Below are 18,930 nucleotides of genomic sequence, written 5' to 3'. Positions count from 1 at the left end.
TGTGACGTGCTGTTAGTGCTTAAGTATCATTTTCATGGTATTGAAGCTGGAGTTGGCCCAGGTTCTCTGAAACTGGCAGCAAATATATGAGACAAACCATTCAGCACTTACCTTCAAGTAGAAATATCCTGAAATATGACATATTACTTCATGAGACCACATGAAAATCTCTTACCTAGGATGGGTATACTCATCTGCTAGTTCATTTTCTTACTCTGTATTTATTAAAATTCCTGTTAAATCACACTCTTTGAGATAATATAGTAGGATTTACCATGAAGTGAAGACAGATTTTGAAGCTGGATGTATTTTTTTCCTTTAATTAATTATAATAGTGCCTCAGAAGTAGTTGGCATATGGCTTATTAAGAAGCAAATCACAAAATGAAACCAATATTTGAAGCTTTTAGAAATTCGATGTTAGTATTAATGCTACCTTCAGTAGGTCATTAATGCCATCAGACAATTGACACACGTAATTATTTAGGAAAGTGATTAGAAAGAATTTCTCCTATGTCTCAATACAGTGCAAACAAATCATACATAAAATTGAGACCAGTAGTATCAAAATTACTAGGATGTGATGGGAATCTGGGGTATAAGCACACAAATTCAATTTATATCAAACACTCCAACTTCTGTCATCTTCTTACTCCTAGTTAATTGAATTTCTAATTAAGTTTACAATACATGAAATTTGATGAAACAGCTCCTAGCAATAAAAGTAGATGACTAGTCCATTAAAGTCTTTAACTGACACTAGTCTTTTGCCATGCATGGAATTTATGTGTGATAAAGTAGTAAATAGTAGAAAGTGCTAGAACTCCATTTATTAGTCACTATGAAAATGACTCTGAGCAATCATTGTGTTAGCTCGATAAAAAAATAGTTCTTTGATCAGAGAAAGACATTGTAAAGGTTTTCTTCACAGAATCTAAAATATGGCCTTCGTTTCTTGCAGGGTCCTCCAGGCCCAGTTGGTCCTTCAGGTAAAGAAGGGAATCCTGGGCCACTTGGGCCCATCGGGCCTCCTGGTGTGCGGGGCAGTGTTGGAGAAGCAGGACCTGAGGTAAAATCACAGAGATTTGTGTGCAAGTGACACTGTTGGTTCCCATAACTTGGTTTCCATCTAAGGAGTGTCTGTGCAGCATGGACAAAAGACTTAGGGAACTCTGAAAACAAGCCTAAAAATCACGTAAGAGCTTGTGTGTTTAAGAAACTATTTCAAACATTTTAATACAAATTATTCAGAGTATTTAAAATCAGAGTCGAAGCTACACAGGCCTTGACTTCACATGGTATCAGCGAGAGCAGTGGCATGTTATGATTGTATTGTAATTAAAGTTATGAAAATGTTGCTTTGCTTTAAATGGCAATATACTAAAAGTGAGATTTGATGTGTAATCCTTCATGAAAATACTAGAAGTGAAGGGTATGAAATTGAAGTTTGCTGAAAATGATATTCAGAAAGGATTTCAATGAAAACTTTTAATAAAAATTTCAATAGTATCAGCTTGAGGATTATATAAAGCTATAAATTGCTTTACTTAGACTTTGGCTTCTCAGAAACCAAACTTTGGGAAACACTCTCATCTGTCTGCCCTGCATGCACGTATGTATGTGCATCTGTGCGTGTGTGTGCGTGTGTGTGTGTGTGTGTGTGAGACTAGGTGTCCCTCCCTGGTGTTTCTTCCTCTCTGGTCTTATTTTCCTTTTCTTATTTATCCTGTCTCTGCCCTTTATTGGAAATACCATTAAACCAAATATTTATTAATTATCACATGGAAAGAACAGCTTTATCTTTCCTATGGTCAAGAGGAATATTTCCTGTTTGTTTATTTCCCGACTTTAAATGGAGAACAGCTGCAGAATTGGAAGAATTCCTCCGACTTGTGTGGTTCTTGATCGACTTTATTTTGTGGTTTGGTAGTCCCTGATAGAAAAGAAGAAAACCTCTGAGATTAGCATAAAGGAATGCATGGAATCAATTAGTGAGGGAAAAAACAGATCCAACAGTCTGTTGAAGGTGAGGAAGTGCCCCCACTAGAGGCTGAAGCAGCTTATCCAGAGCCGTATAACGAGTGGCAGAGCCGGAAATAGAGCTCCAGCCTCTGACTGCCAAGATGTGCTCCCCACGAGAGGTGTGGGCCACACATCCCATCAGGGTGTTGACAGATTCTCTCAAGTTGCTGAGTTCTTCCTTGGGAAAATGCAGAAGGAAATTTAATAGAGAAGATCCACTTTTCTAGCCTCTGCTGCTTTTTGTGCTTATCTCCCTTTCACTCCCAGTGGTTCTTGTTTGGGAGAAAAAAAAGTATGAGAACACCATTTTTTTGATAATGAAAGGGATAACGACAACTTCCTCCAGTTTTGTTTAGTTCAGAGAATTTTGATCTACACACTAAGTGATGCACATAAAAAGATTTCCTGTGGTTCTCCCCTAATTTGGAAATGGGGGGAATTCTCCTGTGGGCGTGTCCTGTGTGTATTTCCTTGGTGTCGATGTGTAGTCTTATGGAACTGGCACCAGCAACTCCTCTGTATCTCCTCATTCAGCTTCTGTCCAGTATTTCCATTTTACATTTTAGTTGCACCTTGCCCCAAATAGTTTGGAAATGAATGTACATATCTACATATTCTTAAGATAAAATTATTACATCTTCAAGGGTAAACATCAAAGCGAATACTTTGTGCTTTGATTTTTACTTTTTTCAGATGCCAACTTGCAGATATCTTGCCTGAAAATGCATCACTTATAATCCTTGGCATGTTACATGTTCACAGGCCAGAACCATCTAGTTAAAAAAAAAAGGAAAGCTTAAGTCACAGATCTCTCAGAACCATCAATTTGGGGCGTTAAATTGTAACTCCCTCTACACCAAGTCCCATCAAGGCCTTTGCGTTCAGTGGAAAAATGAAACCCTCAAAATGTGTTAAATGTATTTCCATTTTTTTTTAAATTAGGGTCCTCCTGGGGAGCCTGGTCCACCTGGCCCTCCCGGCCCCCCTGGCCACCTGACAGCTGCTCTTGGGGATATCATGGGGCATTATGATGAGAGCATGCCGGATCCCCTTCCGGAGTTTACTGAAGATCAGGCAGCTCCCGATGACAAAAACAAAACTGATCCAGGGGTCCACGCTACCCTGAAGTCACTCAGTAGTCAGATTGAAACCATGCGCAGCCCTGACGGCTCTAGAAAGCACCCAGCCCGGACCTGTGATGACCTAAAGCTTTGCCATTCTGCAAAGAAGAGCGGTGAGTAGGCAGCTGCCCATCTGAGCAAAAGCCACTGTTCCTGACAGTGTTATTTTCAAGTGCACTCCAGTATATTTTACTCACTATCTACTTAGTGATAGACACAAGAGATAAAACAGTGAATAGTCGCAGACTTTATGGTTTAGTGGTGGGGACAGCCAATGATAAGAAAAATTATGGGATGTAATGATATGTGCTGTAATAGGGGACATATCCAATTAATGATCCAATTTCATTGTGGGAGTTCCTTTCCATCCAGAAGTCTTAAAATATTGAGCATTTTGTGGTGATACATAAATGTAGAGAATACTTGCTTAAGTTAGGTTAAACGTATTTAGTTACCTCAATATTTCTCAAGGATTTAACAGGCTGACATACATAGTTAGATCATCAAGAGGAGAGTGAAGTGTACATTATTTCCCAAATGTATGCGAATGTGGAATTCCTCTCAGGTAGTTTCATGTTCTATAAAATCTCACTTCAGTAATCTCTGCTGCAGGATTATGTTATGTAATGTTATAAAATATTTTGGAATTAAATAGTCTTTTTCCCTAGTTGCATAAACCATGCATAAAGTTTGCAAAATTCTATCATTTTGCTTAATCTAATTTAAAGACCTGGAGAAGAGGGAGGGATCCTAGGCCATAGGAATGAGCTATGAAATACTTAAGAATTTCAATTAACGTTGAAATGACATTGACAGGGATAGCTGAAGTTGTTATCTCTGCAGAATAGGCAATTTGATTACCAACTCTATAGTCTACAGCCCACTGCCAAATAAATGTGCCTTCATTTCATTTAAAATGCAGTTTTAATACATATTTTATACATAGATACATATATTATATATTTTATACATATTTTACATGATACTGTGACATAAATTATATATATACATATATAAATATACATGTATTATATATAGATATTTTGTATATTTTACATATGTACATTTTATATATATATATACACAAATGTGTATATAGAGATATATGCACAAAAATATTTGTGTGTGTGTATTTATTTGACTGTATATCTAGCACCAAGCACTCACTTGGTAGTGCCTGCTTCAAAAATCTCTTATCCTTGAGAAGATCAATTTTAAATAGAGCCAGTGAGATAATTCATAGCATTCTAATTGCAGTTTGACTCATTTACTTACTTTATTCATATTTTTGACAATACATTATTTTATTACATCCCATTATTATTTGTTTTAAAATATTGGCTTTATAAATTTAATGCAAACACATTCACTTTGGCAAAGTCACTTACTCACTATGGATTATCTTTTTGGTATGGTTTATCTCATCCATAAGATAGCTATAATGATATTTCTTTCACATGTATGTTTTGAGCCTTGGGTACATTCGACAAGGTGCTTTAGAACGGGCCTGGCATGTATAAAGGACCCAAATACATGACAGTTACTTTTTTCCCTAGGTGCAGAGTATTTCCTTAACTGGGATTCTCTCTTAAAAGAGTTTTTAATCAATGGGTGCATATTTTTAAACCCTCTTGTTAATTCTCTTAGAGACTCATAATCGTGTTTGAAATTCTTTTTATTTAGCAAATATTTTTCTTTTGGAAAAATAGGTGAGTACTGGATTGATCCTAACCAGGGATCTGCTGAAGATGCAATCAAAGTTTACTGCAACATGGAAACAGGAGAAACATGTATTTCGGCAAACCCATCCAGTGTGCCACGTAAAACCTGGTGGGCCAGCAAGTCTCCTGACCATAAGCCTATTTGGTATGGTCTTGATATGAATAGAGGATCTCAGGTAATTTCATATGCTTACTTAAAATTGTATTCATTGCTTGTCATTACTTACTATATTTTAGTATTTATTCAGGACTATGCTGTTATTTTTTGACCAAGTTTATTTTATCATGTTAATTTTGCAGTCACATATTCTCATTAGTTAAAATTGTAATATTCTTGCATAAATGTTACTATGAGTTAAATTAACATAAATTTTGAATGTGACATTTTAAATTATTTTTCCCATTGATGGAATGCACAAAAGTAATTATTTTTCATGTAAACTCCTTTAGTGCATGTGACACTGACCGTGGAGTGAGGGGATCTTGCCATACTTGAAAGACAGGAATTATGCTTAGCATCCAGACCTAGATGACTCAGACCTGGATCTCTTACTGCCTTTGGGACTTTGGGAAGTCACTTAACCTTTTGGAGTGTCTGTTTTGCCATTTTAAAGTGAGGGTGTCTATATAAATTGATTTGTATATTATCTAGTATTTGGCTAGTGGTGGGTAAATATTAGATAATTACTATAATGGTATTTTTAATAATTGAGTCACTTTGTAAACTTTGTAGTATTACTTAAACTTAAGGTATTTTTCTAATTATGTAAATTGTATTAATATTTTTCTAAGTCCAGCCCCCTGTTTCCTTCACGGTCCAGTATTTGGATTCTTACCCAGCCTTGCCGCTTCCTGTTGCTATCTGACTATTTCATTCCAAATTTCCTTATGGCAGCTGAACTCAAATTTTCTTCTCAACTCTGCTCCTGACTTTTCTCAGAACTCATATTCATAATCAGCATGATAGGAGGACACTGTGGGTGTGTGCAGGATATACTAGAATCTATCATTATTTAATGAACAGGAAACCTAAAAGCTTAAATATACCTAATTGAAATGTAATTTAGTTGTTGTATCATGTAGAAGGCTCAAACAGGAGCATTGAAAATAAAGCTGGACATAGATGAGTAGGAAACATCTTGTAAGAAACTATTTTTGATTATTTGTTTTTGTTAGCTGATGGAAAATTTCTAATTCATATTTCCTACAAATATATAACAGTTGGGTTAAAAAAGATTTTATACCAATAGTTAAGTCCTTATTCTTATTATAATTAGCAATAAAAACAATGAGGTATTTTTGATACATGATTAAACAGCCAGGCCTGTGCTCAAGTATATAACTTCTTCTAAAAAGTGATATTCAAGATTTTTAAAAACAAAACGAAGAAGCAAATTTAAAAACACTTGAATTTTCTCTGATAAGTTATAATTATCTTTGGTTTCATACCACTTATTTGGGGTAATAAGGAGACAAAAGTTCTAACTTGTGAATGTTCATATAAATTTTAAGATTTTTTTGTAGAATATATTATTATATGAAAGAATAAAAGTAATACTCTTCAAAATTAATTTTTCTGAGATCAACACACACACAGTGCTATGAAACTCATCAGTATTACATATATTGGGACCCAGGGATGGCCACCCAAGATATGCTTCAATGCCATATTGATTTTTTAAATTAAAGTGGCTTAAGAAATGGTTGATGCAAGAAGGACACTTTGACCCTCCTCTTTGTCTTCCTGAAAGCAGAAAATAAATCTCCCATGTGAAAGGTGCCCTTCCTGTACTGGGAGGTAGAAAGACGGCCTTATCACCAGAGATAGGGAATTCAGAGCTGAGAAGCCTACACAAACAAACCTTACTACTTTTTTACTAATTTATTCCCCAAGCCCAAACTTTAAATTCCTTACTACTTAAGCACCCAAACCTAAGTTTCTTTGTTCTGTCAGCTCTCAAATTTATTGTTTCTTTGTCTGAAAAAGTATAAAATCTTCCTGCTTTGGCCACTTCCTGGGTCCCATTTCTGAGACCTTCGTGTCATGAATTAAAGTTGTTTCTTTTTCTCCTGTTAATCTGTCTTGTGTTAGTTTTATTAGCCCAGCCACGAGAACTCAAGAGGAGTAGACACTGTTATAACAAAGACTCTTTGTTTTTCTAGTTTGTTTATGGAGACCACCAATCACCTAATGCAGCCATTACCCAAATGACCTTCTTGCGCCTTTTATCGAAAGAAGCCTCCCAGAACATTACTTACATCTGTAAAAACAGTGTAGGATACATGGATGATCAAGCTAAGAACCTCAAGAAAGCTGTGGTTCTCAAAGGGTCAAATGACTTAGACATCAAAGCAGAGGGAAACATTAGATTCAGATACATTGTTCTTCACGATACTTGTTCTGTAAGTACTTTTGATCCATATTGATCTGGTTGAATAAAAATTTGTTTTGTTAAAAACACAGACATGGCACCAGAAGTGGGGGCAATTTCCCCCTGTATATAAATGCAACAGCAGTTTGTTTATAGTTGTTCCTTAGGATAAACTTGAATACGGTTAGGACATGAAGCATAGTAGAGGTTTTACTATAAAACCAGAAAGAAAGGACTGGATCTCTACAGCTGTTCTGCAAACTCACCTTAGTTCTTCTGCAAGTTACATAATTTACTTAATCTCAGTCCCATGCTTAAAATTCCTTGATTCTAAAAATATATAATCAGTCTGAGATACCTTATATTTTTTAGTGATTGTTATGCTTCCCCTTTGAATATCTAGATATAAAAAAGGAAAATATTTAATGATGAATTATGGTTTCACTTGTGAAACCCAAAAAAGCCTTTTATAAGTTTATGTAGTTAGTGACCATTTGGGAAGCTCCAATAGAACAAAGGGCTTTTCCTCTATTTAAAGCATGAGAGGAATGCCTGCGAGGGACGCCAGTACCTCACTCATGTCAGCAGTGCTCTTACTTTTAAGTAGTGCTCTAAAAATCATTGCTTTTATGTTATAAAAACTGGTTTGGAAGTTGCTGTCTAACCTCTTTGGAATGATTTGTATCTACTGTTAACCCATTGCACCACTGAATTTCAGAAACGAAATGGAAATGTGGGCAAGACCATCTTCGAATATAGAACACAGAATGTGGCTCGCTTGCCCATCATAGATCTTGCCCCTGTGGATGTTGGCAGCACAGACCAAGAGTTTGGCATTGAAATTGGGCCAGTTTGTTTTGTGTAAAGCAAGCCGAGATACACCGACAATGAGCACCACCCCCGCCACCAGTGACCACCACCGTTCACAAGACTCTGACTGTTTGAAGCTGATCCTGAGACTCTTGAAGTAATGGCTGATTCTGCATCAGCATTGTATATATGGTCTTAAGTGCCTGGCCTTATCCTTCAGAATATTTATTTTACTTACAATCCTCAAGTTTTAATTGATTTAAAATATTTTTTCAATACAGCAGTTTAGGTTTAAGATGACCAATGACAGTGACCACCTTTAAAAAAAAAGTAAACTGATTGAATAAATAAATCTCCGTTTTCTTCAATTTATTTCAATATAATGACAAAGTTGCTTAGTATTTATGAGAAAATTCTTCTTCCTGGCAAGTAGCTTAAAGAGTGGGGTATGTGAAACCACAACACATGTTTATTTCACATGGCTGCAGTTTGAAAAATAGAAGGTAGTGCCCTGTTGTGACCTCTCATTCCCAGATAATCAATTAGAAATGAAATCAAAATATTTATTCTTGTGATTGAAACCCACATGCATGTCTTGATATTGTATGACTAACACAGAGAGGCTTTAAAGAGAACCATAAAAAAATCAGTTTCTCATTGTCTTAAATGGAACTTTTAAATAATATATATTCAGTGGAATTTCTACAAAAAAAGTGATCTTTAATTTTTGTAAAGTGTGGTAAATCTAGGTTTTTTTCTCATTCAAATTTAAAGCTACCTTTCCCTCTTGACTCAATTTATCAATATAGATAGAAATTAAAGGAGTATACCTTTGAATACATTCGCACTTTCTTGTTTAAGAAGCATTGAATGCAAAATAATTTCCATAGAACTTTATAAACATATATTCAGGACCCAAAGTTGAGAGTCTTCCACATGTATAATCTCATCTTCCTGAAGCCTATAATGAAGAAAAAGATTTAGAAACTCAGAGTTGTGGAGCTGACTCTAATCAAATGTGATGATTGGAATGAGAACATCTGGCCTTTGAACTCTCATAGGAAAAATGACCCAATATTTCTTAGCATGAGCTACCTCATCTCTGGAAGCTGGGATGGACTTACTATTCTTGTTTATATGTTAGATTCTAAAAGGTGCTATGCTTCTGTGATCATTCCAAGACTGGAGATAGGCAGGGCTAAAATGTATTATTATTATTATTCCTTTAATGATGGTGCTAAAATTCCTTCTATAAAAATTCTTAAAAATAAAGATGGTTTCATCGATACCATTTGTGAAAACATAACTGTTAGACTTCCCGCTTCGGAAAGAAGGAGCATTGTTCCAGTGCCTTTTCACTGTTCATCTGTCATACTGTATCTGGAATGTTTTGTAATACTTGCATGTTTCTTAGACTAGAACATGTAGGTCCCCTTATGTCTCAAGGATTTTTTTTTTCCTTAATTGCATTTGTTGGCTCCATTTTTATTTTTTCCTTAAAAATAAACAGCTGGGACCATCCCAAAGGACAAGCCATGCACACAACTTTAGTCATGTATCTCTGCAAAGCATTGAATTAAATGCACGCTTTTGTCATGTCAATGGTTTTCGTTTTGTGGAATTCCTTTGAACATCTTAGATCCGTTTCATTTTCAGTGATGAATAGTAAGGTGTTGTGGTATTCTTTGTTTGCCATGTGTTTAAAAGACAAAACAACAAATACCTTTCATCATGTAGATACTGTCTTATCATGAAAATCAATTAGTAACATCACTCACAAAGGCAGCATGACACTAATGATCACTGTCTATGCCCTTAAAAAAATCTCAGGGTAGTAACTATTGGTAAAAAGAGAAAAGCAACTGATTTTTCATGGCTGAATAAACTGTGATAATAAAATGTTATGTCTCAGTGTATCACATATGAATTTAGCCTGAATGTTTTCAGAGTTTTACTTTCAGTATTTATTTCACAATATTGGTTTTCCTCAAATTGGTTGTTACTTGAGCTCCACATCTTGAATTTGAATATTTGAATATGTATATACCTAAAGATTTGTGAGTTTTGTTTGTATTACAACATCCTTCAAATCCAACCAATATAAGCCATACAAGTTCAGCTAGATGAGCTAGAAGTATGTGGTGATTCTCTTAAGTCAAAAGCACAAATGATTTCCAGCTATTGAAATGCCACTTATTTGGAACTCAGGAATGTTACAAATAAAAGGCTGCCCCAGACCATTCCAGAAGCCTGCAAATTTCTTGCCTGAGTTCTAGATCTATTGGTCCCACTAGACATGTGTACTTCTTTTCTTCGTGTCCAACAGACACCTCAAACTCAACGTGATCAAGAATGAAATAATCTACATCTGGGGAGGATGATGACATTCATTTATGATGAATTTATTTAAAAATACAAATGAAAATTCCTCCAAATTAGCAGAAATGAATAAAAAGAAGAAAAATAGCAAAGAAAGCACACAAAAAAATCCCAAACTCATAACAAAATTTGGCACATTATGGCCAGTTACAATATAATTCCAAATTGAAAAGAGATTCAAAGAAATGATAGACAATATTTCTTCTCAAAAGAATGATGTTATCTGGCAGAAAGCAAGTGCAAAAAATTCTGGGGGAAACAAACGCTGATTAGAACCACCTCACTTAGCGTCCCTATCCCACCATGAATAAAGAGCAATGCAAGATAACTCTTTCCTTTGAAATTATTAAGTTTTTAGGAGAGACCAAGAATAATCATTTAAAAGCTAATGTTGGGGCTGAGGTCCAACAGTGGAAACCCCAAGGCAATGATACTGTGAAGACAACCAAAAACCTACGGGGGAGGGACATGCCATTAGGCTGATTTTTTTATCAGACTGGTGGCTTACCTGTGGGAGCCCGTGATTGGGTTAACAAATTGTAACACATCCCAGCCGCTTATCTCCTTAAAGAAGATGTGCTTAGTAACTGCCTTGAGGTTTTAGCAGTGACCCAGGCTCCCGGCTATAAACGCTGGGCGTGCCTGCTGTTAGTCTTCTATCCCCAAAACAGCCGTGGGCTGGAATGGTGAACAACTTATAAAAAGCTGCAGACTCAGAGGTGAGAAGGCTGGTTAGCCAGTGACGGGTAAGATCCCCTGAGGAGGGCAACCTAAGACAGGCACAGCCGCCTGAGTCCAAGTTGTTAAGCAGCTGATTCTCATACGTTCCGCCCTGATAAGCTGACAGGCTCAACAGGAACATGATTCACCAAAAAGGTCTTCTGACCTTGAGCCAAACACCAACAATAAACAAAGCCTTTGTACTCATTGGATCCCACCCTGTCCTTCCCTAAATTCCTGCATTCCTCCTTTGATTATACACAATAAATATGGGAGATTTGAGAGGCTCGTGGAGTTGGCTCCCAACTCCCTCTCACAATGGTGATAAACCCACACTTACCCAAGAGCAGCTTTTCTTCTCAGCCTCCTTTATCAACGCATCATTTTATTCAATTTTCAAGTCCTTTAGGTGCCAGCATTCCCCAGGGACCAGTCTTTTTCTCTTTACCCTCACACTTAATACTCTCATCACCAGCCCTATATCCATGGTCCATGGCTTTAATTACTACCTAACGTCAATAGCTTCTATGTATATATACAACCCAAATCTCTCCTGGGAGCTCAAGAAATGCATTTTAACTTACCATCTTCAAATGGATTTCAGAGGTACTTGTAGTTGATTATGTTAAAGAAAATTATATTCATTTCTCCAAGCTGATTTATGTTCTGTGTTCCCTATCTCAGGCAGTAGCCTTATCATTCATCCACTTAGGTGGGTCAGAAAACTGGTAGACTTTTTTTTTTTTTTTTTTAATTGAAGTATAGTCAGTTACAATGTATCAATTTCTGGTGTACAGCACAATGTCCCAGTCATGCATATACATACATATATTCATCTTCATATTCTTCTTCATTAAAGATTATTACAAGATACTGAATATAATTCCTTGTGCTATACAAAAGATATTTGTTGTCTTTTTAAAATCAATTTTTATCTATACTGGAAGGGATAAATTTGGGAATTTCAGATTTGCAAATGTTAGCCTGATAGTCATTCTTGTCACCTCTCTCCCCCTTACCATGCCAGAATCCTGGCATTGCTAAGTGTTTTCAGTTTTGCCTCCTAAATGTTCCTGCATGCCACACCCTTTGCTCCATCTCCACTGCCACTGTCCTAGTCCACATCATCGTTATTTCTCACCTGAGTCTTCAAAAAGGTTTTCAGGCATCCATTCTTGCCCTCGTCTGATTCTTTCTTCCCACGAAAGCCAGAGCAATCATTCTGAAATTGTCACCTCACTCTTCACCCCTCCACACAACACACACACACACACACACACACACACTCTCTCTCTCTCTCTCTCTCTCTTCCCTCTCTCCTCTCTCTCTCTCTCTCTCTCTCGTTTTACAAAGCTTCAGTGGTATCTTCTAGGGTAAAGACAAAAATATTTAAACTCTGTGAGGCTCTGTCTGGCATGACCTGACTTCCTGCCTAATTCTCAGGCTTGATTTTACCACCATCTGCCTTACTCTCTGCTCCACACACAATGAATTTCTCTCCATTTACTAAAAGCCAGAGTCCCCATCCTGTCAAAATCCATTTGCATTTCTATGTCTTTTCCCAGTTTCCTTGTACTCATCTTTAGATCTCTGTTCACTACTGCCTCCTCACAAAATTTTCCCAGACTCCTCACCCTTCACTACCTCCCAAATTAGAGATAATGTCTCCCATTATAAATTTTCTTGGTACCCAGTATTTTCCCCTTATAGCACACATTATTATGCTTTCTATATTTGCATGATTATTTGATTAGTGTCAGTCTTCTCTATTAATTGCTTTTGTTACAAGGGCAGGGGCTTACAAAGGACCATCAACATACTGCTTGGTACTTGGTCAAAACACATTCACTGATTGAATGATGAAAAAATGCATACTGGGTAACTGGAAAAGTATATTTAGAGAAGATTCATACTTGATTTATGTGCAAATGTGAAGCACCTATCATTATTACTACTGTATTAGGATTACTGTTTCTATTAATATTACTGGATAGAAAACATAATAGAAGAAATGATTCTTTCCACAAAGGCAATAACAACACACAACACTAAGGACTTGACAAGACATTTATAGAACCCAATTGAAAAAAACTATAACTCTTGACTGAGAAACATAAGATAAAAATGGGATAATTGTGTCTTTTTCTCACACAGGGAAGCTCAATATTTTATAAATGTAATTCTTTTTCCTAAATTAATACATAAATTATGTACAACCTTAATCAAACTCTCTATAGGATATTAGAAGCATAGAACATGATAAACCCATTTGAAAACTTACTGGAATTAAAAAATATGCATGTAAGAAGAGTGATAAGGAACTCCCCCAAAATTGAAAGGATAAGTGAAGATAGGTCATTGTTCCCACTAGATATGAAAAAATAATAAAAGTCTACTAACCTTGGTGAAAGAAGAGTAGAAATGAATCTAAGTAGCTATATCAGAATTTGTTGTATAATTAAATTAATTCTCAATTTAATATTCAATAAATGATATTACAGTTGGTTGGTAGACATTTAAAAGACTGTTTCCTTCCTAAATCCTTATACCAAAACATTTCCCAAATGGACTGAATATTTCGATTAAAAAAACTCTAAATATACTATTAATATAAATTTTGGGTAGTTTAATAATACAGGAATGGTAATGAAAACAAATATGTAAATAACAAAGTAAAATGTTGAATGATCAGATTCTAAAATTTAAAGTCCATGTTTTAAATATATGTTATAAAACTCTCAGTAAGTATGCTTATGAGGTTGTTCAAACTGGGAAAATGTAATAACTGACAGAAAAGACTTCATATACTTTACTTGCAAAATGCCCTTAAAAATCAGTACAAGAGAGAAAAAGTATGCAAAATTCTTTATAAATAACTCAGAAAAGCCATAATATAAAGGCCAATAAATATGTAAAATGTGTGCAATATCACTAGAACTAAAAATGCAACCAAAGCAGTAAGATATTAAATTCCATCGATCAGAATCTGACAAATATTAACATGTTTGATTGTGTTTGGTGTAAAAGGAGAGGCAGGACAACACACATCTACTGTCTGTCTGTTTTCCCCATTGGCTGTGGAAAGTAGAGTTAAAGTTGTTTTATCAAATTAGTTTACTCAGAGTTTCTGTAAATGTGAGTAGATGGTGATCTGGGATATCTTCCAAGACCATGAATTTTAATAGATGATGATTAACTTAAAATATCATTTGTAAAAATTGCAAGTACAAATCTAAAATAGAGTGGAACTTAAAATTCACATAACAAAACCAATATCACAATGGTGGTGAATTAATTCCGGTCTTATGCATCAGACCGTGGACCTGGGGGAGGAGTGGTTGTGGCCCAAGTATTTGCACATCCTCTGCTTCTCTCTGTCAGCATCCCGCCTCTCTGGAAGACTGTCTGTGGCTTAGTGTACAGACTTGTAAACAGCTGCCCTCTTCTCAGCTCAGACTAGTTTCCATAAACTTTTTCTTTTGTTTTATTTGTAACTGCTCATTTGTAAAGTTGTCCTAATGTTTCCTGGCTTCCAACTATTAGAAACTCTTTACTAGTTTTCCTTTGAGTTTGTGAGCTCTTCTCCCTGTCACCCTGAAGGGTCACTGTAGTCTGCATGAATGCATGGTGTGATAAACAAATTTAAGATGCTTTCATGGTGACCAGTTAATTTGCACTGTAGCCTATGAGTCTGTTGTGGGTGCAAGTTTTGCATGTCTATTTCATGTAAGAATATTGGTATTTCTCATTTGGAATATAAAATGATTATCCAGTTGATGCTACAGGAAGTCATTCCATGCTTTATATGCTGTTGTTACCATTTTACCATTTACTGGGTAAAATAGACCAATACACAAACTAAGTTGAATAAATACATGGTAAGATGTGATCTAAATGAAGTATGCACAGTGGAACCACAGAACTAAGTCTCCTAAAGTAGGCTAGGATTTGGAGAGGAGGGGGAGCAAGGAAGACTACCTGGAAAAAGTTTTCTCTCGATGAGTGGTGAGAGATGAAGACAGCGTCTTGAGCAATGAAGTCATACCAGGTATAAAATACAACAGAAATTAAGGAATGCAGGTCATAAAACATGTGTCTGGTTTGGGGAACCCCAAGTGGGCTGGCAAGGAGGTGGACTGCATGCAAGGGATTGTTGGGAGATAAATGAAAGAAGTAGGAAGAGGTGTGAAAGGACTTGTATGTCAAGCTAAAAAGACTGAAAATTATTCTGAAGAAGTTTTCTTTAGGTTACTATTTTTGGTTTTCATCTGGGAATGTAACCATACCCTCTAGAGGGCCCTTGGAAATGTGTGAGGAGGGTGTTTGTGGTTATAAAAATTGGAAAATCTTTTAGGCATTTTGTAGACGGGCCAAAGATGTTGAATGTCTTGTATGCAGGCCAATCCCTTTGAATAAAATCTGAGCCATCCAAAATATCAGCAGGCCTTTTACTGCAAAATACTTAAGTGTTTTAAACAAGTAATACATCTATTGTGAGTTGCATATTGAAAAGATCACCTTGGCGGCAATACTCAGGGAGGGTTTTGAATGTGAGTGAGACTGACCACAGAGAGATTAGTTAGAACAATGTTGGAGGAAAAGAAACAGGGAACGAGCAGTCAGTGCCACTGAGGATGGAGAAAGACGGATTTGGGGGATTCTATATAAGGAATAGAATCAACGAAATCTGATGAAAGAGTGAGAGGGTAAGGCAGCAAGAAATTTAGAATTATTCTCAAGTTTCCGGCTTCTTAGGTAGCTGGATGGAATATGATAGCATTTAACTAATATGGGGAAGAGAGAAGGAAAAAGGCTGAGGATGTAAGTGATGTGTCTGTAGAGCATCCTGTTGGAGAGAGGTTGGAGTTACACCTAAAGATACGCAAGCCGTCATATCCAGGAGCTGTTAGAGCTGTGAATGGGAATGGGACCACTCAAGAAGGATGCAAAAGGAGAGCGGTGAGCCGGAACAGATCACTGGGAAATGCTGGTGTTCCAGGGAAAAAGAGAGAAAGGGAAAAGTTATGTTCCTATTACTAGGAATATTATTTCTCAGTTATAGGATCCTTAACCTTGGTTGTTAAAAGCAACCATGAACTTTGGAAAAGATTGCCTGATGCTTCCTCCAATTTTATAAAGCAGTTCTTATTCTCATTTTTACATTCTCATGACGACCACTAGAAGGAAATATGAAGAAAATTGAAACTTCTGATTGAAAATCAAAAAGCAAAGATACCAGTGAGACTGTTAAAGTAAGGAACTCTAAAGATGCAATTGTACTAATTTAACATAAATCTATATAAATCATGCATATAATTCTCTACTGGATTTTACTTTGATGCCATCAACAAACACCTCAAATAATATTTAACTCACATTGATGCCCTACCATAGAACTATCCTGCAAGTTTAAAAAAACCAAAAACATGAAGAATGAATTTATTTTTAATCTAAGAATACAATTCACCACAATTTGAGGGGGGCATCCCACAAGACTATGCATGTAAGTAATTATGGTTAAATGCCATCAGTTATATAAGAAATTGGTCTACACATATGTGAAGTAAAAACTGTAGAGTCAAATGGTAATAAATAGAGGAAGGGAGAATGTCAATGTGAACAATTTTCCCAACAGTTGAAACTGTTATGAGATAGATCTTATAATGAAAGGCAGCTGGAGATACAGAATGATCACAGTTGTTAGCCACTTTAATGAGAAAAAAATGCAACAGAAATTGAAGACATCTGTGGTCAAAAATGTAAGCCCTAAAGATTCAGACAGGAAGCTGCGGTCCAAGTCCCTCCCTGAGACATACAACATCTTTCTTTGCATGACACTGAGCTCTGTGGGGTCTCACAGGCAGTGACAGCCTTCACTCCTTCAGATCTGTGCCCTTGCAGACTCCACCAAGGACGGTTTCCAGGCGGTTTACATTCAAGACAAAAGTTGAAAGTCAGACCCAAATCATTTTTATCAATAGCAGGAATGATCCCCTTCTTCTGTTTAGTTTCCTCTCTTGTCCTCATAACCCTTGAATTAATCACAATCTTAGCCCTCAAAATTAAATCCTCCCTTTTTTAAACCATGAAAAGCTTCAGGATGCCAAGTCGGACTTTGGTGATGCCTTCTCCCCTTCACCCCTCCCACCACAGACACACCATGCTGTCCTTTTCCCCTTTCCTCTGGAAGTTTTGCTCCCTAATGATTTCATTCTGGAGCCAGATGATTTCATTGACCATCTGTATAAGAATCGCTTCCAAATCTCCTTAGCCGCCCCTGATTTAGTATTCTCCAATCAGTCACACATTTTATCATGTTCAACCACCCTTCCAAATGAATCACTGTCATGGTGAACTGCCACGTAGGAAGCTGTGAGTAAGACCAGACTGGTGTAACTTTCCACTGAGGTCTTCGTTGTTAAATGGAAACATCTCTTTAGTGACTTCTGATGTCCTCCTTTTGCTGTCCCCGTTTTCCCCTCTTAACCCAATTTCCCCAGCAAGTATGTCTACACTCTGTGACTCTTTCCTCAGTCTAGTCTTTAGAAAAAAATGTGCTCTGATTTCTTGCTGAGGTTCTTAAGCTCATCCTCTTCTTCCCTAAAATGTAGATTCATCCTTCTTTCTTCCACAATAGGTATCTCTTCATTGCCTGTAAATCTGACTCTGTTTCCCTGCCTTTTCCTTGACCTAAAGCAACAGCCTTCTAATATTTAAAACCTGTTTATGGGTCTTTATATTGGTCTACACTGAGATGCAGATTAGAAAAGGAAAAAAAAAAAAAAAAGACAAAAACCTGTCACCATGCTATTTTAAGCTCTTTGGTCCAGACTGTACCTCCAGCCTTATCTCTTACACCACCACATGAAATTTGTGCTGCTGCTGAAACTGGGCTAATATAGCTTGCCAAACATACTTCACCATGGCCTTTCCTGAGGCCTCCCAGTAGATACGCTTTTCCTCCCTTGTGCCTTTCTAAGTGCCTCGTATCTCTCTAATGCAACTTATTATGTTGAGTTTTGTGACATGTTATTTTCTAAATTTCATGGAATCTCACTCCCCTTGACCTTCTTGAGCACTTGGTTCTGAGCTTTGCATTTAATAATTGCTCAGTAATATAGCTGAATTAAAAGAAATAGATTTACATAACCTGCCTTCTTCACTGTCCCACGGGCATGAAAGAATCATTCCTGCTTCTATGTCTCCGCTTTTTTTCCTTTGTTTCTTACTCTAACGTGGCTTTCCTTTTCTCCACCATTTAGCAAAAGTATACCCCTCTTCTTTACTGCAGAACTCAAGTTTGATCTTCTTAAATCTTGTTAAATCGTAAATCTGATCTTAAATCTTAAGTCTATATTAAAGAAGACTATTACCATGTGAACGGAAAATACTGCAAACTGTATCTGTAAACAAAGAATGCTGAAACCATCAAGTCATCAGAGGCTGCCGCCACCCCCCAGGGAATACAAGCCTGTAGCCCGGCCTCTGCAGCCACTCACAATGGTGCACCCTGAGGGGACTCAGAATAATAAAGGACAGGACACTGGCCCTAGATAGCTAGATGCTTGTCAAAGGAATGAATTCAATGAGCCCAAATGTTTGCTCCCTCCCACACACAGAGAAGCACTAAATTCCTTAACTTGAGATGCCTGGTTTTCTTTAGATAACAAGTAATCTTTTATTGTTTCAACTACCCGGTCTTTGTTGTAAAACTCCTATATATCCTAGCTCCTCCCCTACCTCTTTGGAGCAGTCCCTCAGAGTGATCTGAGAGTCTCCCTGCCAA

At 36.7% G+C, this 18,930-nt stretch overlaps 1 protein-coding gene across 1 annotated transcript in view; it reads left to right on the top strand.

The window, feature by feature from the left end:
• Nucleotides 1–9,944, top strand: part of COL5A2 (collagen type V alpha 2 chain) — a 127,898-nt gene extending 117,954 nt beyond the window's left edge. Inside the window, 5 exon segments of the mRNA XM_032479901.1 lie at nt 961–1,068; nt 2,964–3,255; nt 4,852–5,039; nt 7,027–7,266; nt 7,954–9,944. Of these exon segments, the coding sequence (XP_032335792.1) occupies nt 961–1,068; nt 2,964–3,255; nt 4,852–5,039; nt 7,027–7,266; nt 7,954–8,100 (975 nt within the window). The 3' untranslated portion in view covers nt 8,101–9,944.
• The last annotated feature ends 8,986 nt before the right edge of the window (nt 9,945–18,930 follow it).

The sequence above is a fragment of the Camelus ferus genome, chromosome 5 (assembly GCF_009834535.1).
Source record: "Camelus ferus isolate YT-003-E chromosome 5, BCGSAC_Cfer_1.0, whole genome shotgun sequence".
NCBI lineage: Eukaryota > Metazoa > Chordata > Mammalia > Artiodactyla > Camelidae > Camelus > Camelus ferus.
This window is presented reverse-complemented; position numbering and strand designations above follow the sequence as displayed.